General features: G+C 41.4%; 1 protein-coding gene across 8 annotated transcripts in view; it reads left to right on the forward strand.

Moving 5' to 3' along the window:
• The window catches only part of MRTFA (myocardin related transcription factor A), a 218,653-nt gene that overhangs the window by 126,308 nt on the left and 68,519 nt on the right, over positions 1-23,826 (forward strand). The window contains exon 1 of one of the 8 annotated variants that reach the window (XM_009217365.4): positions 11,317-13,651. The exons of the other annotated variants lie outside the window; for them this stretch is intronic. Within the exon in view, the coding sequence (XP_009215629.1) occupies positions 13,441-13,651 (211 nt within the window). The 5' untranslated portion in view covers positions 11,317-13,440. Of the gene's footprint in view, positions 1-11,316; positions 13,652-23,826 lie in introns of those variants that run through there. 8 annotated transcript variants of the gene reach the window in all.

The following is a 23,826-nucleotide window of genomic DNA, read 5'->3' on the forward strand; positions in this document are numbered from 1 at the left end:
TCACTATGCTAATCTTAGTAACAGCACCTGTGCCCAGGTACTGTTCTATGTGCTTTATATATAAATCAACTCTTTTTTTTTTTTTTTTTTTTTTGAGATGGAGTCTTCTCTCTCTTGCTCTTTTGCCCAGGCTGGAGTGCAGTGGCTCAATCTCAGCTCACTGCAACCTCTGCCTCCCGGGTTCAAGTGATTCTCATTCCTCAGCCTCCTGGGTAGCTGGGACTACAGGTGTGTGTCACCGTGCTTGTCTAATTTTTGTATTTTTAGTAGAAATGGGGTTTTGCCATGTTGGCCAGGCTGGTCTCGAACTCCTGACCTCGTGATTCACCTACCCTGGCCTCCCAAGTGTTAGGATTACAGGCGTGAGCCACTGCACCTGGCCTAAATCAACTCCTTCAATCCTTGAAATAACCCAGTGGTTCTTAATCTAGGACAATTTTTTTTTTTTCTTTCAGAGAGGGCCTTGCTCTGTCACACAGGTGGGAGTGCAATGGCACCGTCATAGCTCACTGCAGCCTTGACAGGCTCAAGTGATCCTCCCACCTCAGCCTCCCTAGTAGCTAGGACTGCATGTACCCTTCTTATTTTTTGTATTTTGTTTGCCATGTTGCCCAGGCTGGTCTCGAACTCCTGGGCTCAAGTGAGCCATGGTGCCCAGCTGGGAAGTTTTTTTTTTTTTTCTTTTTTGAGATAGGGTCTCACTGTATCACCCAGGCTGGAGTGCAGTGGTGCAATCACTGCCCACTGCAGCCTCGAACTCTCGGGCTCAAGTAATTGTCCTACCTCAGCCTCTGGAGTAGCTGGGACTACAGATGCATGCCGCCACGCCTGGCTAATTTTTTTGTATTTTTTGTAGAGATGGGGTTTTGCCTTATTGCCAGGTTGTTCTCGAATTCTTGCGCTGAAGTGATCCACTTGCATGGTCTCCCAAAGTGCTAGTTTTACAGGTTTGAACCACCATGCCTGGCCGAAGGAGAAGTTTCTAAGATGGTAGTATGCTTCTCTTGGAGCACGGTAGCTTTTAACAAGGCGCCAATAGAGACTGTAATGTATCCTACTCAGAACTCACCAACCATAATAAGCAGAATCAGCATTTATTATATGTGGTCATTGAAGAATTAAAATAATGGTGTATTCAGCAATATTTCATTGATATATTTTATAGAGTACTTTTTGTGTGGCATATATGCTTGCTGGTAGCTAGTACATTTGGTTACCTGTTTGCTAATAGTGTTCATGCTATTGTATTGTTAAACTCTCCTTAAACAGTGAAAATGGTGATGAATGGAGGGTCATTAGTTTTAGAGACATGGTATATAGAAAAACAGTAGTTGACAGATGCAGCGGTTAGAATGAGCTAGTTGAATAAAGTCATGACTCATCACCCCCCGTTTAGAGAATTGTTATTTTTTTTATATTTGCTTAAGATTCTTTTTTTTTTTTTTTTTTTTTTTTGAGACGGAGTCTCGCTCTGTCGCCCAGGCTGGAATGCAGTGGCCGGATCTCAGCTCACTGCAAGCTCCGCCTCCCGGGTTTACGCCATTCTCCTGCCTCAGCCTCCCGGGTAGCTGGGACTACAGGCGCCGCCACCTCGCCCGGCTAGTTTTTTGTATTTTTTTAGTAGAGACGGGGTTTCACCGTGTTAGCCAGGATGGTCTCGATCTCCTGACCTCGTGATCCGCCCGTCTCGGCCTCCCAAAGTGCTGGGATTACAGGCTTGAGCCACCGCGCCCGGCCAACAAGTAGGTGGGAATAAGTCCCTGAACATCCAGCCTCGTTCGGTGCTGAAGAAGCCATATCTCCTTCAAATGCCAGTGAGACGTAAATTTTAAGATATTGGGGATAAATACCACAGTTTCTTAATAGTAAAGAGCTTGGTGTTCAGTTCCCATTAATGTGTAAATACTGCATAAAACTGAGTTATGTTGGGAAGTATAAGTGTGCATCTGTGCACAATCTTATTTTCTAGACTCCTTGGCAAATTACTGCAGAGATCATTTTTGTGGGGAAGTTTACTACAGTGGGAAGTACATCACATTCAAGGATGGATTATATTTAATATACTATATTTTATCAAAGAATTGGTGTCATAATGCACTGTATTTTTAAAAAATTTATTTATTATTATTTTTTGAGACGGAGTCTCGCTCTGTCACCCAGGCTGGAGTGCAGTGGCGCGATCTCGGCTCATTGCAAGCTCCGCCTCCCTGGTTCATGCCATTCTCCTGCCTCAGCCTTTTGAGTAGCTGGGACTACAGGCACCTGCTACCACGCCTGGCTAATTTTTTTTTTTTTTTTTTAGTACAGTCGGTGTTTCACCATGTTAGCCAGGATGGTCTCGATCTCCTGACCTGATGATCTGCCTGCCTCAGCCTTCCAAGGTGCTGGGATTACAGGCGTGAGCCACTGCACCCTGCCAATGCTCTTTAATAATAAAATCTGTGTTATATCTACTTTTTCTTTATAATTGTCTTAGTTCATTTTGTGCTGCTGCAACAGAAACCTGAGACTGGGTAATTTATTAAGAACAGAAATTTATTTCTCACAGTTCTGGAGGCTGAGAAGTCTTAAGATCAAGGAACCAGCAGGTTTGGTTGTCTTGTGACGGCTGCATCCTCTGCAGGGGAAGAAGAACGCTGTGTCCTCATACGGCATAAGGCAGAGAAGGGCAAGCCACCTGAAAGCTGTGTGAAGCCTCTTTAATAAGGGCTTTAATCCCATTCATGAGGGAGGTTCCCTCATGGCCTAATCATCTTTTAAAGACCTCACCTCCTAATACTATCACATTGACAACACCCACACAACACCTGAATTTTGGAGGGGACACATTCAAACAAACCATGTCATTACTTGTTGAACAGTAAGATTAGCTACCATGTTTTGACTACTTCTCTTGTATTGGGCACTTTAAGTAGTTGCCTCATTTCACTCCAATAGCAATTCTTTAAGATAAGTCAAATTTTACTTTGCGAGAAACTGGAACCTAGCTGATACATGCCGAAGTTAGAGTTTAAACCGTTGGCCTCAAAACACCTGCCTACTAAACTCATGTAGTCTCTTGATTAGATATAGTATGAGAGAGGATGGATAAGACTCATAGATAATTTTTTTAACTGCATTTTGACATAAATGTTGATCCCTACAGTCTAGAAGTTGTATTACCAGGGGCTAATTTTGAGTTTGAGGTCTTTCCATTTCTCTTTGCCTGAAAGTTGGCAATGATGATAAATTTCTAAGAATTCAGTAATTTGTGAGCATCTGTTGAAAGACAGTGGACTAGATGCTGTGGATATCTGATAATGTGTATTGAGTATCCATTGGATAGAGCTCTGTTTTGTGACCAAAAAAAAAAAAAAAAAAAAAAGAAACAACATGGCTAATCCTTTTCCTCAAAGACCTTAGCATTCAGTTGGGGATAGATATAGTCATTATGCTACAAAATAAGAGGAAACTTTATGCTGAAGGTATAGTAGGTATGAGGGATCAGCTTTTTGAAGTTAATCAGAAAAGGTTTCTAAGTTTTAAGCCATGTTTGTAAGATGATGGACGTGAAGAGGTGGCAGAACTGAGTTTCCTCAAAGATACTGTATCCAGAGAGTTCATTCCAATTTGGAATGTTTCATAATTTAAAAAAGAGTGGCCTTTGTCATACATCTTGAGGTTCATTCTAAGTTGAGGATTCTGTTTGATCAAACCCTTTTCAAGGCTCTCATTTACATAAGTAACTGAAACTTCTTTCTTTGTCATTTAGACTGCTTACATTTGTGTGTGTGAAGTTTAAGATCTGATTTCAGAAAATAATTTTCAGTTCCTTGTTTTCATAAAGATATTAGAATTAGAAGTAATGTTAAATTGTTTCTCACCACTCACCTGGTTTTATTAATGAAAAACGGTACTAACAGAAAGGCTGATGTGATGTACTGACATGTTTGAAACCAGCCATGGCCTAATTTCTGATTAGATATAGCATTTATCTTGAGATTATCTGAGAATTTAAGTCTTTTTATTTTTTTAGAGATCGGGTCTTCCTCAGGCTGGAGTACAGTGATGTGATTATAGCTTAGTACAGCCTTGAACTGCTGGATTCCAGTGATCTTTCTGCCTTAAATTTCTGAGTACCTGGGATTACAGGTGTGAGCTACTAGGCCCAGCTACAAGAACTTGAGTCTTAAGAAATTTGAGAAGTCTAGGTTAATTTTTTTTCAGCCACAAGACAATTAGGTCGTCAGTTTTGAATTTTTATATCTAATTTTCAGTTATAAAATATTTTTTTTCTTAAAATAAACTTATGCAGAGAAGGCTCATCATCCTCAGTTCAGTTTTGAACTTTCTTAACTTTAACGTTTACATTTAAAACTGTGAAATTAATAATTTTTATATAAATTTAACTGAATCTTTTGAATTAGTCTATGAAGTTTCAGGCAGTTTATTAGTTTTTAAGTATCCTGGGAATTTTTTTTTTTTTTTAATCTTGAGACAGTCTTGCTATGTTGCCCAGGCTGAAGTGCAGTGACACGATCTCAGCTCACTGCAACCTCCGCCTCCTGGGTTCAAGGGATTCTCCTGCCTCAACCTGCCTAGTAGCTGGGATTACAGGTGTGCGCCACCATACCTAGCTAATTTTTGTATTTTTAGTAGAGATAGGGTTTTGCCTTGTTGGCCAGACTGGTTTCCAACTCCTGACCTCAAGTGATCCGCCTGCCTCGGCCTCCCAAACTGTTGGGATTACAGGTGTGAGCCACTGTGCCCAGCCAGTATCCTGGGAAATACTGATCCCTTCTTTGCAGTACAGCCTTGATAAAGACTATTTGTTGTTGGTCAATAATATCAGAATCTGAAGCTAAGTATTTGTGATAAAGGACACTCCACTCTAAAAAAAAAAAAAAGTTATGGGCTGGGCGCAGTGGCTCACACTTGTAATCCCACTACTTTGAGAAGCCAAGGCTGGCAGATCACTTGAGGCCAGGAGTTCGAGACCATCCCAGCCAACTTAACAAAACATTCGTCTCTACTAAAAATACAAAAATTAGCTGTGCACGGCAGCACATGTCTGTAATCGTGCCTGGCCCCCAGACTGCGTTTCTGATATTGTTGACAGTTCATAATGTGGAGAAATTAATTGTCTGGTGACATCCAAACCACTAAAAAAGAGTAAATGGTGATACATTATGGGGTGATCACACAGTTGTGGTGAAGCACAAATGAACAGATTTCTAGCCTTGTTAGCTCAGTTCTCCTACACCTAAAGTGAAAAATGTGCCTTTATGGTTTCTTTAGACTCTTCTTGATGATACCCAGTATAGCCTGGAGGCTTTTAAGCAGAATAGAGCAGTGCAGGGAGGCACAGGTTGTTCAAAAGCTTCACTAGCTGCTGGTTTCCCTGTGCATAGATGAGGGGGTGTGGGTGTGTTGGGGAAGGGGAATGGGAAAAGTGGAGAAAGGGTAGCAAGTAGGTGTCCTCTGTGACACTAGGAAGCAAAAAAGATCCTAGTGTTTCCCGGAAGCGTGACAGTTAATCTACAGAGGACTATTTTCATAAAGGAGATTGTAAACCACCAGTAAAAGAAAGCAATGTGAAAGTACATTATTCTTTCTCTTTGTAGGCATAGACTTTTACTTTAATGAAGCATAAAAAAATCATAGACTGGGCTGGGCGCGGTGGCTCACACCTGTAATCCCAGCACTTTGGGAGGCCAAGGTGGGCAGATCACAAGGTCAGGAGTTTGAGAGCAGCCTGGCCAACATGGTGAAACCCCATCTCTACTGAAAATACAAAAAATTAGCTGGGTGTAGTGGCAAGCACCTGTAATCCCAGCTACTAGGGAGGCTGAGGCAGGAGAATTGCTTGAACCCTGGAGGCACAGGTTGCAGTGAACCAAGATTGCACCATTTTACTTCAGCCTGGGCAACACAGTGAGACTCGGTCTCAAAAAAAACAAAAACAAAAACATGGACTACTTGAAAATTGTGTCCAGGTTTTCTCTGCTTCTTAAATTCTTGTATTTGGCCTGAAGTGTCACACCTGGTTTTAATACAAAGGGAAATTTATGGGGAAAGTTTAAGTAAAAGCAGTTTGACCCTTAAGGTATCCGGTCACAGAAAAGACATTTTCTTTTTGTGTTTCATGTATGCCTTCAAAATCTTTAAATGACCAGTGTTGCTTTCAGAGTCATTTGTAACAAACATTTTAAGAGATAGTTAAAACATTTTTGAGGATGTAATTATAGGGAGGAAGCAGTTTTAAAATTTGGTTAAAAAAATTTTTTTTTCACAGATAAAACAAGGAGGTATTAAAATTTTAAGAAAGATTTCTTTTGGCTTGAGAAATACGTTAATTTCTGTGCTTCTTTTCTCTTGGAAGGCATAATTACTCAAAGGTACAGCCAGTTAGGAAACTCTCCTTTTATCTTGGTTTTTCTGTTTCAGAAAGTTCTGCTTGTAGTCTGTGGTCAGTCCATAGTGTGCTCTGGCACCTTTGCTCTTCAGTTTTGTGTTCAGACTGCTTATCAGTGCTCTGTGTTGTCTGTGTTCTTTAAATGACTCAGTATTAGTCAGAGAATCAGAACAAGGAATCCTGGGAGAGATTGTGACTGGTTCCCTATTTTGGGTGATAGATTTTATTTAATTTACTAGGTCATGTAATGTAGGCAAGATGTTAACAGTTTGAGAAATCCTAAAGGAATGTAAGTTCCAAGCATGGTATCTTTATGAGAAAAACAGTTGTGAATTCACTAAGATGTGAATTTAGAAATGTTAAACAGATCATTTTTATACCTTTCTTTCCCTTTTTTTCCTACCCTGTGAATATCTTTGTCTATGTTTTGGGACATCATGGTCTGTTCTAAAAGTGGAAAATTAAAACTTAAAAGAGACGATTGGCTGAAAATACTGTATACCCAACACACTGATTATTGATTGATAGATTAAATTCACCCTAAAACCATATGAATTTGGTGATATTATCTTTATTTTCAGGTAAGGAAATGAAAGCTCAGAGAGGATTAAGTAACTTACTCAAAATTAGAGTTGGCAACAGGTGGTAAGAGCCAAAATTTGAACAAAGGTCTGTCTGATTTCAAGTGCAAATTCCCAGCCACTATATCATCCTGCCTGTGGCCTGCTCCTGAGAGGTAGAGACTTTCACAGGTCTTGGCCAGACAAAAAGATATCTGGTTGGTTGTCTTGGGTGCTTTGATGGTTCATTTGTTTACTGTCTGTGTCTCTCTTCTCCCTCAGCACCTACCATATGCATGACACATACTCAATAAATATTTATTGAATGAGGCTAGGGACAGTGGCTCCTGCTTATAATCCTACCACTTTGGGAGGCTGAGGTGGGTGGATCTCTTGAGCCCAGGAGTTCAAGACCAACCTGCGCAACATGGTGAAACCTCATCTCTATAAAAAATGCAAAAATCAGCTGAGCATGGTAGATTGTACCTTAGTCCCAGCTACTTGGGAGGCTGAGGTGAGAGGATCGTCCGAGCCCAGGAGATCAGGGCTGCAGTGAGCCATGATCATGCCACTGCACTCCATCCTGAGCTACAGAGTGAGACCCTGCCTCAGAAAAAATATATATTTATATATTTTAATATCTATAAATATATAATGTATTTTAATATATAAATATATAATATGCATTTTGATATATAAATATATATTTTAATATATAAATACATATAATATTTTTATATATAAGTGTATATGTTAATTGTACACCCCTCATATATACATGAGGAAAATGGAAGTGTGCTGACATTTTGTTTGCTAAATTTTTGTAAGTATATGCTATATTTGTAAATATAGTAAAGTGCATTCTGTTTTTTGAGACAGGATCTTACTCTGTCACCCAAGTGCCGGAGTGCAGTGCTGCGATCTTGGCTTACTGCAACCTCCACCTCTCAGGCTCAAGCAGTCCTCCCACCTCAGCCTACCGAGTAGTTGGGACTACAGGCATGCGCCACTACACCCATCTAATGTTTTAAAAATATTTTTTTGTAGAGGCTGAGTTTTGCCATGTTGCCCAGGCTGGTCTCCCAACTCCTGAGCTCAACCAGTCCACCAGCCTTGGCCTCCCAAAGTGCTGGGTTTACAGGTGCTGGGTTTTTGTGCCCGGCAAAAGTGCATCTTAAACTAATATGTATCAGGTTTGTTTATGGCATATGTAGCCTTTTAGATAAGAAGAAAAGATTTACTACCCCATGTGATTTCTCTTTTTTTTTTTTCTTTGAGGCGGTGTCTCTCTTTGTCGCCCAGGCTGGAGTGCAGTGATGCGATCTCAGCTCACTGCAACCTCTGCCTCCCAGGTTCAAGTGATTCTCCTGCCTCAGCCTCCTGAGTAGCTGGGATTACAGGTGTGCACTACCACGTCTGGCTAATTTTTGTATTTTTAATAGAGATAGGGTTTTACCATGTTGGTCAGACTGGTCTCGAACTCCTGACCTCGTGATCTGCCTGTTTCGGCCTCCTAAAGTGCTGGGATTACAGGCGTGAGCCAGCCTGACCTATGTGATTTCTGAAGATTACTTTCCTCTTCCTCTCCAGCCTCTCTGCTGCTGCCTTTGTCCCTCCTTGTTTCCACACTGCTGTCAAAATGACCTTTCTCTGTTTCTCTTTCTCTCTATTCTCCATCTCTCAAGTAATTGTTATTTTCATAACTTCTGCCTTTGTGCATTCCTCTGCCTTTGATTGGAATGCCCTTCCCATCTTTTTGGTTTGACTTAAACAAAAATGATTTTAGATTTCAGTGCAGGTGCTGTTTCTCCTCCTGGAAGCCTTCTCTAACTCTCCAGCCCCAGCAAGGTCCCCTGTTCTGTGTCCTCATCAGAGCACTTATCATGCCAAGGGATTGTATAAATAGGTACAAGCCTGTCTCAGTTTCTTGAACAGCCTGTATTGTCAACTGAATTTGGGCAGGTGTTTCATCTTTTTGTGTCCACAATGCCTAGTACTTGATAGGCAGACAGTAAGTATTGACAGAAAAATGAAACAAAACAAAGGATGTACCTTTGCCAAATCCCACCGTAAATCTTAGAGAACCATTCCATTTTAGAGATAGAGGACACCTTATCTACTGCAGCCACTCCTTTATAGAGATTAGCAATATTGCTGGAAACCAGGACTCGTGACTCAGCCTAGTGCCCTTTTTTGAGAAAAAGGTTTTTGGCTTATTATAAAGACAGTAGTTATTTAATGTAGAAAATGTAGAAGTTACAGATAAACAAAAGGGAGAAAGAGAAAATAGATCGTTCTGTTCCAACCACCCAGATGGTGACTGTGCTTCCACTGTCTCCTGTGCGTATATAGAAACATGTATATGTATGTGTTACATAATTGTGTGATGATAACAGCTTAGATTTACTGAGTGCTTGTAGAATGGGCACTGTTTTAAGTCCTTTACTTAAAATTTATGTATTACGGATCCGAGGTGAAACTGTTACTTTTATTTGACAGATGAGGAAATGGAGGCATAGAGATGTTAAGTATCTCAAGGTCACAACAGCTGGTAAGTGGTAGAGCCAAAATTTGAACCCAGGCAATCTAGCTCTAGAGCCTTATTATTATTATTATTATTTTTTCTGAGACAGAGTCTCACTCACTCTGTGGCCCAGGCTGGAGTACAGTGGTGCAATCTTGGCTCACTGCAACTTCCACCTCCCAGGTTCAAGCAATTCTCCAGCCTCAACCTCCCGAGTAGCTGGGATTACAGGCATGTGTCACCACACCTGGCTAATTTTTGTATTTTTAGTGGAGGCGGAGTTTCACCATGTTAGCCAGGCTGGTCTTGAACTCTTGGCTTCACGTGATCCACCCACCTCGGCCTCCCAAAGTGCTGGGATTACAGGCATGAGCCACCGTGCCTGGCCTAGAGCCTGTACTTTTTTTTTTTTTTTTTTGGAGACACGGTCTCACTCTGTCACTCGGGCTGGAGTGCAGTGGTATGATCTCAGTTCACTGCAACCTCCACCTCCCAGGTTCAAGTGATTCTTCTGCCTCAGCCTCTGAGTAACTGGGAGTCCAAGCGAACAGCACCACACCTGGCTAATTTTTTTTTTTTTTAAATTTTTAGTAGGGATGGTGTACTTTTTTTTTTTTTTTTGAGACAGAGTTTTGCTCTGTCGTCCAGTCTGGAGTGCAGTGGCACGATCTCAGCTCAGCATAACCTTTTCTTCCTGGGTTCAAGCGATTCTCCTGCTTCAGCCTCCTGAGTAGCTGGGATTACAGGCGGGTGCCACCAAGCCCAGCTAACTTTTATATTTTTAGTAGAGACCGGGTGTCACCATGTTGGTCAGGCTGGTCTCGAACTCCCAACCTTAGGTGATCTGGCTACCTCAGCCTCTGAAAGTGCTGGATTACAGGCATGAGCCACCACACCTGGCAAGATGGTGTATTTCTCTAAAGCATTTGTTTAATTTTTATTTTTAGTAGAGACAGTGTCTCACTGTGTTGCTCAGGCTGGTCTTGAACTCCTGGGCTCAAGCAATCCTCTCACCTCAGCCTCCCAAAGTGCTGGGATTACAGGCATGAGCTACTGTGCTTTGCCAAGCCTGTACTCTTAACTATGCATAGTGTCTTGTAATCTGCTTTAAAAAAAAAAAAAATTGAGATCAGTTTATATGCAGTAATAGTCACTCTTTTTTAGGGGTACAGTTCAGTGAGTTTTGCTAAAAGGTAAACCACCACCTTTTATCAAGATATATAGAATATTTCCATCACCCCCCCAAAATTCCATCATGCCTTTTTGTAGAGTCTCTCCTTCCCTGTTTCCCAGCCCTTGGCAATCACTGATCTGATTTCTGGCCCTTGTTTTGCCTTGAAGCCTTGTGGCTTCTTTTAGCATAATAATGCTTTTGAGGTTCATCAGTGTTGTTTCCTGTAACAATAGTTTATTGAGTTTTTTAAACATTGCTGAAGTAGTATTCTGTTATATGGGTATATCATAATTTTTTTTTTTTTCTTTTTTGAGACAGAGTCTGGCTCTGTTACCCAGGCTGGAGTGCAGTGGCATGATCTCAGCTCACTGCAACCTTCGCCCCCTGGGCTTGAGTGATACTCCTACCTCAGCCTCCTGAGTAGCTGGGATTACAGGTGCACACCACTATGCCTGGCTAATTTTTTAAGGATTTTGTAGAGAAGAGGTGTCAGTATATTGCCCTGGTTGGTCTCAAACTCCTGGGCTCAAGTGGTCCTCCTGCCTTGGCCTCCCAAACTTTTTTAAGACTCATTACAGGCATGAGCTACCGCATCTGGCCTGTACATAATTTTTTATTCCATTCACAAGTTGAAGAACATTTTGGCAATTACAAATAAAGCTGCTATGAATATTCACATAGAGTTCTTTTTTTTAACCTAGTAGTTTTAATGATGTTAATTACAATTAATATAAAATAATAACTCCTTTTATTACTAAAGTCACATGAACTAAAAGGCATTTGAGTTATTTTTATTTTAGAGAGAATAGAAAAGCGCTTACTTTCTCTAAGCCAATAGATAAGAGCTCTTTAATATATTTTGGTAGTGAAATATCACGTATAAACCATATAGGCATAGAGACAGACAGAAATCTAAGATCTTTCATTTGCCAGCTTTCAAATAGTTTCTCTTTCCCACTTTAGACTATTACCTGCTTCATTCCCCTGAAAAGTTGCTAGCTAGGCAACTCTAAATTCCCATTTCCAAAGACACTCTTCTTAGGTGAAACAAGGTAGACAATTTATATCAGGCACAGAACTGAGACCTAAACAACTGTTATCCGAAGACAGTGTACAGCTCTTTATGTGGATGTATGTTTTCACTTCTCTTAGGTAAATACTCAGGAATAGGATTACTGGGTTTTATGGTAAGTGTAAATTTAACCTTACAAGAAACTCCCAAATTGTTTTTCTGCATAGCGTTATCGTTTTCCATCCTCCTTAGTAATGTCTGGGAGTCCCAATTGTTCCTCATCGTTGATGACAAATCATTTATTGCTGGTATTTATATTCTGACAGTAGCCAAATAATAATTTCCACATGCTCTTGCTGGAAAAGGTGTTGCTTAAATTAAGGGTTTCTCATGTAAATTTTTTCTCTTTCATTTTCCTTTTTCTTTTCTTTCCACTTTATAAATATTTATTGAGCAGTTTACAGTGCATGGGATGGACAAGCATCAGTGATTTTACTCTCAAAGCACCCCCAGTTGGCCCTGTGAGTAGAGGTCATGGCAGATGATCATGACACTTTTGATTCTTATACTTTACCTAGTTTCCTAGTGGAGCAAATTGATCCGCATAGAGGTTTTCATTTTTGTGCCTCTACGCTGCATGCCTCGCTTAGCTTTCAAGTGTGAGAAACCTTGTAGGGAGAAGACTATGGTGGCACATCTGCTTCCAGCTGTGCTGTCAGCCATAACATTTTCCCTCTTCTGTTTAGGTGGAAATGCCGGTGAGTGTCATGGTGGACTTTGTTTTCATAATCGGCTGGGTAGATTTTTCAGTTGTCTGTTAGTGTAGCTGTCCTGATTTCCTTCCTAATGATTTGAATGATGGGACTGTGACATACAAGAAGTAAAATCAAATGGTGAGGTAAGCTGAGGTCAACAAGAAAAGGGTTTGAATCCCAAATTGTGGTAGGTTGCCACTATTGTGCCAACGTATTATCTCTGACCCTAGCCAGCATCTTAAGAGCTTATATTGTCTTTCTAAAGGAAGAGTCAAATAGGTATTGAACTGTATCTTCTTTTAAATATTTTGTCAGCAAAGTGTTTACAAATTGGTGAGAAGTGTCTATCCATTTAGTTTTTCATTCATTGAGTACACTTGCCAGTTAACCATTACGTTTATGGTTCCCACATCAGTGCTGTGATAGGACTTTTTTCAAAGTAAATTCTTCCTGAGTTTTTCCTTTGGTACCTCCCCACTCTGCTTTTTGGTTATCTCTTAACTTTAAACATTTTAAAAATGAATGTGTCAAGTAAAATAGTGTTGTGTTATAGCTTCTTGCTCCACTTTGGGTGCAGACTTTGCACAAGAAGGGAGGGAGGGCAAGAGAGAAAAGAGGGAACCTAGTCATGTGATACTGCTTGTCTGGCAGAAGCCTTTTGGTTCTGAGCAGAGAAACCAACTGTTTACTATTTTGGGTGAATGAGGTTGGTTGGTTGCTATGAGCATTTTCTCTAAGGGAACCCTCTCCTTTTCCAGCTCTACACATTGAAGTCATCTCAGTCCTGCTTTTTGGCATTTGGGTAGAAGAGGGAGGTGTCTGTGTCTAGGCCCAGTGCTGACAGGAAGAAATGTTTTGCCAGTAGAGTTACTGATTCTGACCTTCTGCTGTCACTGCTTCTAATGCCCCGCTCCCTAAGTAAACTTGGGATGTAACTGTTCTTGCAACCCTTTGCACTACAGAATGAAGTGCCCACTTTAAGTTAAAGAGCAAGGCTAATCAGATCTTCGGCAAATAATAAATGGCCTCTTTAAGGAGAGAGGGAAGGAAGACTGGTTTACTGCAGCATTGGCCTTTGGAGACTCGCATCTCCTCCAGCATGCTGGAGGAGAAGATCAAGATTCATCAGCCCACCTGCAGGATTCTGCCACTCTCGTGGATTGTCTTGAAGCCAAGAAAGGACAGCTATTACTCAGCAGTGTGCCTGACCCATTATCACAGTTTGCGGGAAGGTTCGAATATTTATCTGTTTGGGATTTGCATGCTTTTATTTCCTCTCAAACTTAACTGCTGTCTTTTATCCCAGTCCTATTTCTCTGTAGCCATCCAAGCTTTGACTTTGAGTGGTTTATTCTCCCAGGATTTATATCAAAGTTTGTTGAGCACCCAACAAATAGGTAACTGAACATAGTACTGTAGGGTGCATTTCATGACCTGATGGAACAGTGGTGAGGATGTTCCACTTTCTTATTCCTTTTTTCCCCACCATGCAGAGCTCATATAGCCACGCCTAGATTGTGGAGTAAGGGAAGAAAAAACTTTTCTTTAATAAGGTGGAATTATTTTTTATGTGGGTCAGATTCAATGTTTTATCCATAAAATGTACTCTGGCCTAAGGTACTACACAAATGGGAGCTATTGATGATCATCTCAGTTTCTTCTGTCTGTTGAATACTTGAAAGTAGATAGATAACCCTTTAAGGTTTATAACACTGATACATCATTTAAAATAAAATAACACTTGAAAGGCTTTTTACTTGTATTGCATCTTAGTTTTGCTTAGGGCGAACAATTTGGACTGGTCTTATCAATATTAAAAGAGTTTGCCTTTGAACAGCCTTCTTTCATAGTCTTTTTTTTTTTTTTTTTTTTTTTAAAGACAGGGTTTCATTCCTGTTGCCCACGCTGGAGTGCAGTGGCTCAATCTTGGCTCACTGCAACCTCCACCTCCTGGGCTCAAGTGATTCTCCAGCCTCAGCCTCCCGAGTAGCTGGGACTACAGGCATGCACCACTGCACCCGGCTAATTTTTATGTTTTTTGTAGAGATGGGGTTTTGCCATGTTGGCCATGCTGGTCTTGAACTCCTGGCCTTAAGCGCTCCTCCTGCCTCGTCCTCCCAAAATGCTGGGATTACAGGCGTGAGCCACCATGCCTGGCCTCTTTCATAGTCTTATACTGCTGGAAAAAAATATCCTTTGGGAGTAGAATGGACACGTTTGAGTTCTTCAGGAAAGTTTACTTTTAAATTTGAGGAAAATTCTTTCAGGAGAGTTCTAGGTTATGAAAAAAACGACAATAGGAGCTTTATCCAAATCTTGTCAAATATGAATAAAAGAGAATTGTCAATATTTTCTTCTCCTATCTTGGAAATCCTAATTATCTAGTATCAGAATTTGTATACAATGTATAATAATTATGTAAATACTACTTTTCTGAAAACTTAGACATTTCTTTTGAGTTTTCCAGATTTCTTTGGGATTTTAATAATTTTAACATGATGATTTGAGCCTGTGGAGTCAGCAATGAATGGGCACATCAAAGATGAGATGAAATGATTATCAGTGCCCAGTTTGCAGAGAGAATAGTTTTTTTTTTTTTTTTTTTTTTGAGATGGAGTCTCTCTCTGTCGCCCAGGCTGGAGTGCGGTGGTGTGATCTCGGCTCACTGCAGACTCCGCCTCCTGGGTTAACACCATTCTCCCTCAGCCTCCGAGTATCTGGGACTACAGGCACCTGCCACCACGCCCAGCTAGTTTTTTGCATTTTTAGCAGAGATGGGGTTTCACCGTGTTAGCCAGGATGGTCTTGATCTCCTGACCTCATGATCCACTCACCTCGGCCTCCCAAAGTGCTGGGATTATAGGCGTGAGCCACTGCGCCCGGCTGAGAATAGTTTTAAGAATTGATTGAGAGGCAGTTGTTTTTTCTTTGATTATCTAGAAGTGTTCTGGACTAATGTCAAAGAAACACCATGGCAACATTAAAGGGAAGATTATTTGAGAGGCAGAGGAATAGTATGGCTTAGGACTTAGGCTGCTACCTTTGACTTTGTAATCCAGAAGATTGTAATGTTCCAGATTTTCAGTCTGATCATTAAAAATATCTGTGTCACATGCAAAAAACCCTATAGGCAATAGAGATTCAGACTTGTGCTAAGTAGGATCAGGATGGTAATTGTAGATAACTACCCTACTCAATTAACTGTATGCTTTTCTGATTTTTTTTTTTTTTTTTTGAGACAGAGTCTTGCTTTGTCGCCCAGACTGGAGTGCAGTGGCGCGATCTCTGCCCACTGCAACCTCTGCTTTCAAGCGATTCTCTTGCCTCAGCCTCCCAAGTAGCAGGGATTACAGGTGCCCACCACCACACCTGGCTAATTTTTGTATTTTTAATAGAGATGGGGTTTCACCATGTTGGCCAGGCTGGTCTCAAACTCCTGACCTCAAGTGATCCACCTGCCTTGGCTTCCCAGTGTGCTGGGATTACAGGAGTGAGCCACCATGCTCGGCCGCTTTGCTGATTTTATAGTGTGCTTAGAACCTTACATTTAGAATTCTGTATATTGACTGAATCTTGAAAGGACTCAAATTATAGGCTGGGTGCAGAGGCTCTTGCCTGTAATCCCAACACTTGGGGAGGCTGAGTCTGGGAGGGTCACTTTAGTCCAGGATTTCGAGACCAGTCTGGGCTTCAAAGTGAGACCCTGTCTCTACAAAAAAAAAAAAAAAAGAAAGAAAAATAAAAAAATTAGCTGGGCATGGTGGTACACACCTGTGGTCCCAGCTACACAGGAGGCTGAGGCTGGAGGATTGCTTGAACCCAGGAGGTAGAAGCTGCAGTGAACCATGTTCATGCCACTGCACTCCAGCCTGGGCAACAGAATGAGACTCCGTCTCCATCCAAAAAAAAAGATTTCAAATTGTTTTTTCTACAGATAAATAAATATACATTATTTTTAAAAATGCTGTCATTTTGTAAACTGTACAAGAGAAACATTTTGCCTCAAATGATAAAAGTATTAAGGATATCTGATGTTCCTGCTTTTGGGCTGAAGCAGGTGTTCCAGGGAAAAAGATCATTCTTCCTGAAATACTGAACAATACCCAGTGAAAATGATTGTGTGTTGTGTTTTATTATTATAAATTCTTAGTAATATTTTCTGTTTTATAGCTTTATTTTTCTTATTAATAGACTTTGGCATCGATCACATCTGCATCAATCTTTTTTGAGGACTGAGCCATCATGAAACATTGGTGTTTTGCGGTTTTATACAACCTCTGTTACAATATGAATGATGTTAGAGCTATAAAAGATCTAACACCATTCAGTATTGATATGGATATAACCCAATATGTTAGCCACAAGCCAGATGTACCCATTGAGATTTGAAATGTGGCTAAAGCAGTGAGGAGCTGAATTATTATTAGTTTTTTTGAGACAGAGTTTTTGCTCTTGTTGCCCAGGCTGGAGTGCAGTGGCACCTTCTCGGCTCACTGCAACCTCTGTCTCCAGGGTTGAAGTGATTCTCCTGCCTCAGCTTCCTGAGTAGCTGGGATTACAGGCGCCCGCCACCATGCCTGGCTAATTTTTTGTATTTTTAGTACTGGGTTTCACCACATTAGCCAGGCTGGACTCGAACTCCTGACCTCAGGTGATCCGCCCGCCTTGGCCTCCCAAAATGCTGGGAGGATTACAGGCATGAGCCACTGCACCTGGCTGAATTTTTAATTTATTAAAAAAAAAGAAAAAAGAGATGGTGTCTCACCGTGTTGCCCAGGCTGGACTCAAACTCTGGGCTGAATGATGTCTCAGCCTCCCAAGTAGCTGGTACATGTGCTGCTAATTTATTTGATTTCAATTAAATTTAAATAGCATGTGTGGCTAGTGGCTGCCATATCTGATAGCACAGTTCTAGACCCTTCACAGTCTGACCCTAGTCAGTCTTCCTTCTATTATTCTCTTTCACAAACTTAATGCTCCAGCTAAACTGGAGAGTGTTGGCTGTGTCCTTAACCTTGTAAATTTCCCACCTCCTAGTCTTAGCTCATGTTGTTCATCTCTAGTTTATGAAGGCCTTCAGATTGCTTGTGTGCTGTTGCCCTGTGACACTTACCTAATCCCTTTTGTACTCTAGTAATATATTATCTGCAGACTCTTAAAGTGCTTACTAACACTATCTCTGATTGTAGTGATTTGTTTTTCATTTCTCATAGTCTCTATTACATTTATAGATTCCTCGAGGGGCTTATGTGGTTTTGATGGTTGTATGTGTGTGATAGTTGAAGTTTTTGTTTCTTCTTTTTTTCTCCACAGTGCCTAGCAAATCATACATGGTAGGTGGTTCATATGCATTAGGTGAGTTAATCTACTGAGATTGCTGATTGTTAGTGTGCTTCCTGGCACTAGAGGGCAGTGTCATATCTATAAGCAAAATGAGGTATTTATCTCAAAGTGACAGATACATTTTGAGCACTCTGTCCTAATTCAGTTTTATTCAGTCTTATTAATGATTCTGGCCTTCAGAAGGAACTCACATCTGTTCATTGTCAGTGATATTAATAACCTTTTTCTATAAATATCTTGATTAGATTCAGTGTATGTTGGATCAGGAGATGGTGAGATTCTTTCTGAGAAGAAACTTGGTACATCTGAGAAACACCAGTCAAGGCATTAGGTGTCAGAGATTAATTCCTTGAGGGCAGAAGCCTTTTTGTGGTAGGCAGCTAATATCCCAGTAGTGGTCTGGTAGTCAAGAACCCAAGGTTCTTGGTTTGATCTTGCCAATGGTGAACTCGGCTAAGTTGCTCTAAGCTTGCCAAACTAATTCCTCTTATTGTGTAGTAGTGGGTATAATGACTGCAGTTCTGGCTCGTAGGGTCAAATGAGATATGTATGAAAGTAGCTTTGTAAAGTATTATATAAATGTATAGTGGTGTTTTCCTTCTCAGTACCTATGTTGTACTTAGTACCAATGCATGTACAAAATAAGTGATTACTTATAAATATGATATTAATTTGTAAATTTTAGGTAAGGGATGTACTGTGGTAAAGGCTGTACTCACCAAGGCTGCATACACTGAGAGGTGATTATAGTCACAATAGTGGTTGACATATATCCTGTCCTTAGATGTTATTTAGCCTGAAAGTGATCTGTGTGATACACACACACACACACACACACACATATGAAGTTTACACTCTTGTTAGTCTCTTGTCTAGTGAATTTATTTTTGTACACCCGCTACCCTTCTTTTATGTTTGTTTTGTTTTGAGACAGGGTCTAAGCTTTGTCACACCCAGGTTGGATTGCAGTGATGCAGCCTTGGCTCACTGTATGACCCCGGGCTCAAGTGATCCTCCCGCCTCAGTCCCCCAAGTAGCTGGGACCACAGGCATGTGCCACCATGCCCAGCTGATTTTTTTTTGTAGAGATGAAGTTTCGCCATGTTGCCCAGGCCGCTCTTGAACTCCTGAGATAAGTGATCCACCAGCCTCAGCCTCCCAAAGAGCTAAACTTGTTGGAATGGGTTAAGATTCTCAAGATCAAACGCATAAAGGGGAAGCCAGATCATTATAACACAGGAGCCCATTTAACTACTGTAGAATTTTCCCACTCCACATCCCCCAGGTTTAGCAAAGACTTTTTCAAAAGCAAAGGTATGTGTAACTGTAGGAGAGTTCATGTTATAAGTACTGCAACTTTGTATTTCCTGAAGTCTGTGTGGTTGAATTTGCAAGTGGAACATTTCATTACTGCAGGTTTTGCACAAAATTTTACGAAACAAACCTGCATTAAGTTAAAGCAGAACTAAAATCCTAGTATCCTTTTCTGGATACTTCAGAAATATTGGATACTTCAGAAATTCTGGATACTTCAGAAATAATTTCCATATGTTTCCTATCACAGACTCCTTTTAATTTAGATACTCCTTCAATACACATGAGTAGAAGGGAAATTCCAGCTCAAAATCTAAAAGTAGAGGTGGGCATGGTGGCTCACGCCTGTAATCCCAGCACTTTAGGAGGCCGAGGCAGGCAGATGACAAGATCAGGAGATCGAGACCATCCTGGCCTACATGGTGAAACCCCATCTCTACTAAAAATACAAAAATTAGCTGGGCATGGTGGCACGTGCCTGTAAATCCCAGCTACTTGGGAGGCTGAGGCAGGAGGATCGCTTGAACCTGGGAGCAGGAGGTTGCAGTGAGCTGAGATTGTGCCACTGCACTCCAACCTGGTGACAGAGTGAGACTCCGTCTCAAAAAAAAAAAAAATCTAAAAGTAGAATGCAAAGTGATCAAATAATTCCTCCATATCACATACTTCAATTTTCTAGCATAATTCTGAGTGATGCAGAGTACCAAACCTATCAACAAAATGCCTATTTAAAAAATGTCCCTGATACTACCATGTACTTTTCCTCCTCCTGATTTTCAAATCATCCCAGTATAAACATCCATCCCTAAGGAATCTCAGTAGTGGTTTCAGAAAAATGATTTTGATTTGTTTGACACACTGTAGGGGAGACAACAAATAAGACCCCCTTTCCTCTGGCTCTTCTATGCTTCTCCTGGGCATGAAAACAGCCCGAACTGCGGCAACAGCTGGGGATCATTAAACTGACAGAAATAGCTTAGGAGACTCCAATGGTGTGTGAAGGGGGGAGGAGAGCCTGAGTATCAGATTAAAAAAAAATCGAAAGGGCAAAAGGAAAGGGGGGCAGGGCAGTGAAGTCTAAGGAGTGTATCAACCTAAATTTCCTTTTCCACAGCCAAGGAGATGCAGTGAAGCAAATGACAGGATACATGAATGCAGCCTAAATTGCTTAGCCTCCTACCTATTCCTAGATGGAAGTTTAGTCAAACCTAAACATGTGGGTCTGAATGAAGACAAGCTGGGGAAGAGTAGGGAGGAGAATTGTGGCATCTCAAAGGCTAACTATGGGTCTGGAAGAATCACTTAGAGGAGGTGGCAATGATGATAAAAATCAACTCCAAGATGGAGCAGGAGCAAGGGCTGTGAGAATACATCCCAAGCCCTAAGTGGACTCAGAGATTAACCTAGTCACAAGGCATCCCCCTCAACTGGGAAGGACCAAATGCTACATGAAATGCTGGTTCTTGTTCTTGCCAGAGCACAGCCATGCCTCCCCAGTGGTAGCTTTTCAACCTGGCAGGCCTTCGAAGGTCGGTGCAGGAATGAGCCATCTGCCTGGCCCACTGCCCGAGTGTATTCAGCACATACCTGAATGCCCTAGAGTAGCTTTATTCAGATCACCCCAAGGGAGTGGGCTTGCAGATCCTGACTTATGCCTTTAAGTCTGGTTAGTCCCAGGGTCCTGGGGTACCTTCTTCATCCTCACACTTGTTAGGCTGTCTATTCAATATTATCATCAAGGCTTCTCCCACCAAGGCGTTTTCTTTGTAACTAATCTTACAGGACTGCAGTTTCAGATGGTTCCCCACCTGCAAGCCTAAACAGGAAATGATTCGATTACAGATATTAAGACTGCAACTTTCTTTGGCAAGAGTGTTTTGTAACTATGAGATTGCATCAAGCTCGGTTGAACATTTTATTCGATGAATCTAATTATTTACTAAAGAAAGTTCCAGGCTGGTGACTGGTCTCAACAAAAAGCTACCACTATATTACCTTCTTCTTGAATAGCTTGCTGCTTTTCTTTATTTTCTTCCTTCCACTCTAGGAGGAAAACTTGCTTCTTTTCTAACCACAAATCTGGCAGGAAAATATGCTCATGCGTATTTCCATACTAAGCCATCTTTGTCTAAATAACTGTATTTGAATCTGACTTTCTATAAGAAGTTCAAAAACCTTACAACGGTTGGCTCATTACAAACACTTTAAGTTCACGTTAAGAAGGGTACAGGTGCAGTGTGGCTCGCGCCTAAAATCCTAGCATTTTGGGAGGCTGAGGCTGGTGGATCACTTATCTCAGGAGTTCAAGAGCGGCCTGGGCAACATGGCGAAACTTCATCTCTACAAAAAAATCAGCTGGGCATGGTGGCACTTGCCTGTGGTCCCAGCTACTTGGGGGACTGAGGCGGGAGGATCACTTGAGCCCGGGGGTCAAGGCGGCAGTGAGCCAAGGTTGCATCACTGCAATCCAACCTGGGTGACAAAGCGAGACCCTGTCTCAAAAAACAAAAACAAACAAAAAAGAAGGGTAGCGGGTGTACAAAAATAAATTCACTAGACAAGAGACTAACAAGAGTGTAAACTTCGTGTGTGTGTGTGTGTGTGTGTGTGTGTGTGTTCACTTTCAGGCTAAATAACATCTAAGATCAGGATTTGTAGCTTTTATGCTCAGGCACTACATGAAGTTTAATTTTATGGATTTCATTCTTCCACGGAGAAGACAAATTTTGCTGTAGCCTTTATTAAATTTTATTTTTAAATCTTAATCTTTTTGAGTCAAATAGCTAAAATTTTATATCATTTAGGACTTAAGGGTGAGAAGTTTACTGTTTTTTTTTTTTTGTTTACCCATAGAAAACTGTATACATAAACATTTGAATAAGCTTCAGATTATTTGTCTATCTAATTATCTATCTATCTATAACCCAACCTGTATGGTCTAATTTCTAATCACCTTTCTATTCCCTAATCCTTCCCATAGAAAAGGGCCAGGTGCAGTGACTCATGCTCAATCCCAGCAAAGCCTGTAATCCCAACAGTTTGGGAGGTTGAGGCGAGTGGATCACTTGAGTCCAGGAGTTTGAGACCAGCCTGGGCAACATGCTGAAATGTCATCTGTACAAAAACAAACCCCCCAAAAGCAAAATTGGCCAAGCATGCTAGTGTGCACCTGTAGTCCCAATTACTCAGAAGGCTGAGGTGGGAGGACCGATTAAGGCTGGGAGGTCAAGGCTGCAGTGAGCCGTGATTGCACCACTGTGCTCCATCCTGGTGACAGAATGAGACCCTATCTTTTTTTTTTTTTTTTTTTTGGGACAGAGCCTTGCTCTCAGCTCACCGCAAGCTCTGCCTTCCGGGTTCATGCCATTCTCCTGCCTCAGCCTTGCAAGTAGCTGGAACTACAGGCGTCCACCACCACGCCCGGCTAATTTTTTGTATTTTTAGTAGAGACGGGGTTTCACCATGTTAGCCAGGATGGTCTTGATCTCCTGACCTCGTGATCTGCCCACCTCGGCCTCCCAAAGTGCTAGGATTACAGGCGTGAGCCACCGCGCCCGGCCGAGACCCTATCTTTAAAAAAACAAAACAAAACAAAAAAACCACTTTAGGCCTGTCATAGTAGCTCACGCCTGTAATTCCGGTGATCCTGTGCCACTGCATTCCAGCCTGGGCAAGAGAGTGAGATCCTGTCTCTGTGTTTTATTTTGGTTTTTTTTTTTTGAGACGGGCTCACTCTTGTTCAAGTTGGAGTGCAGTGGCACAGTGGTGGCTCACTGCAGTCTGGGTCAACAAGCACACACTACAGGCACACACAACCAGATGTTGTCTCCCTGTGTTGCCCAGGGTAGTCTGTGACTCCAAGTCTCAAGTGATTCTCCCACCTTGACCCACCACAGTGCTGGGATTATAGACACAAGCCTCTGTCCCTGGCCTAATTTAATTTTAAGGAAAACCGTTTTTTGTCTCTTTGGTTTGCCCTAGAATGACTACCCTATTCTAAGTTTTGAATCTGTACAACAAAGTTGGGTGCAGAATGTCAGCGTCAGTGATACCAGCAGGGATTAGCAAATGAGATTCAAGGCTGCCCATATTTTCTCGGTGAATGGGCGGAACTAATACAATAAGGAAAATGCTGTTCTTGGTGCCTTTAACTTTAGAAGGGAGTCTTCAGATGGCCCTACCTAAAAGTGCTAAAGGAAGCACATTCCCAGTTTGTCTCCACCCTGTTCAGGCATCTGGTGCAAGTGCATGCCGTGCCCAGATCTTACATGATGGAGTTGGTTGCACATTGCTTTATAGATCCTCAGGAAAGAGACTGATGACATTGAAGTAACTGGCACTTTGAGATCTGTTTGCCGCGATTAGAGAAGGAGGTCACATCAAGGGGTGGGGGAGAGGAGTAACTACCCAAAATGAGTGGTAAGCCTCAGATTTTTGAGGATGTGGGGAATAATTTTTATTTATTTATAGTTATTAATATTTTTACTATGACTGTGGCATAAATGTAATATAGTAGGAAAAAAAACACAAACTTTGATATCAGGCCAACCTGTATTTGAGCTCTGGCTCTACCTCTTACTACCCATGCAGCTTCTTCATCTATGAGATAGTACGTATCTCAAATGACCATTGAGATGAAATGAGTCACTGTAGTAGTACGTCTACCCAGTGACCACACAATGTAAGAGCTAAAGACATTAGATTCCTTGTTTCTTATATATTAGTTTTCTTCTCAAGGCAAGCCTTTTCT

This window comes from Papio anubis, chromosome 16 (assembly GCF_008728515.1).
Source record: "Papio anubis isolate 15944 chromosome 16, Panubis1.0, whole genome shotgun sequence".
In the NCBI taxonomy this organism is placed as follows: Eukaryota; Metazoa; Chordata; class Mammalia; order Primates; family Cercopithecidae; genus Papio; species Papio anubis.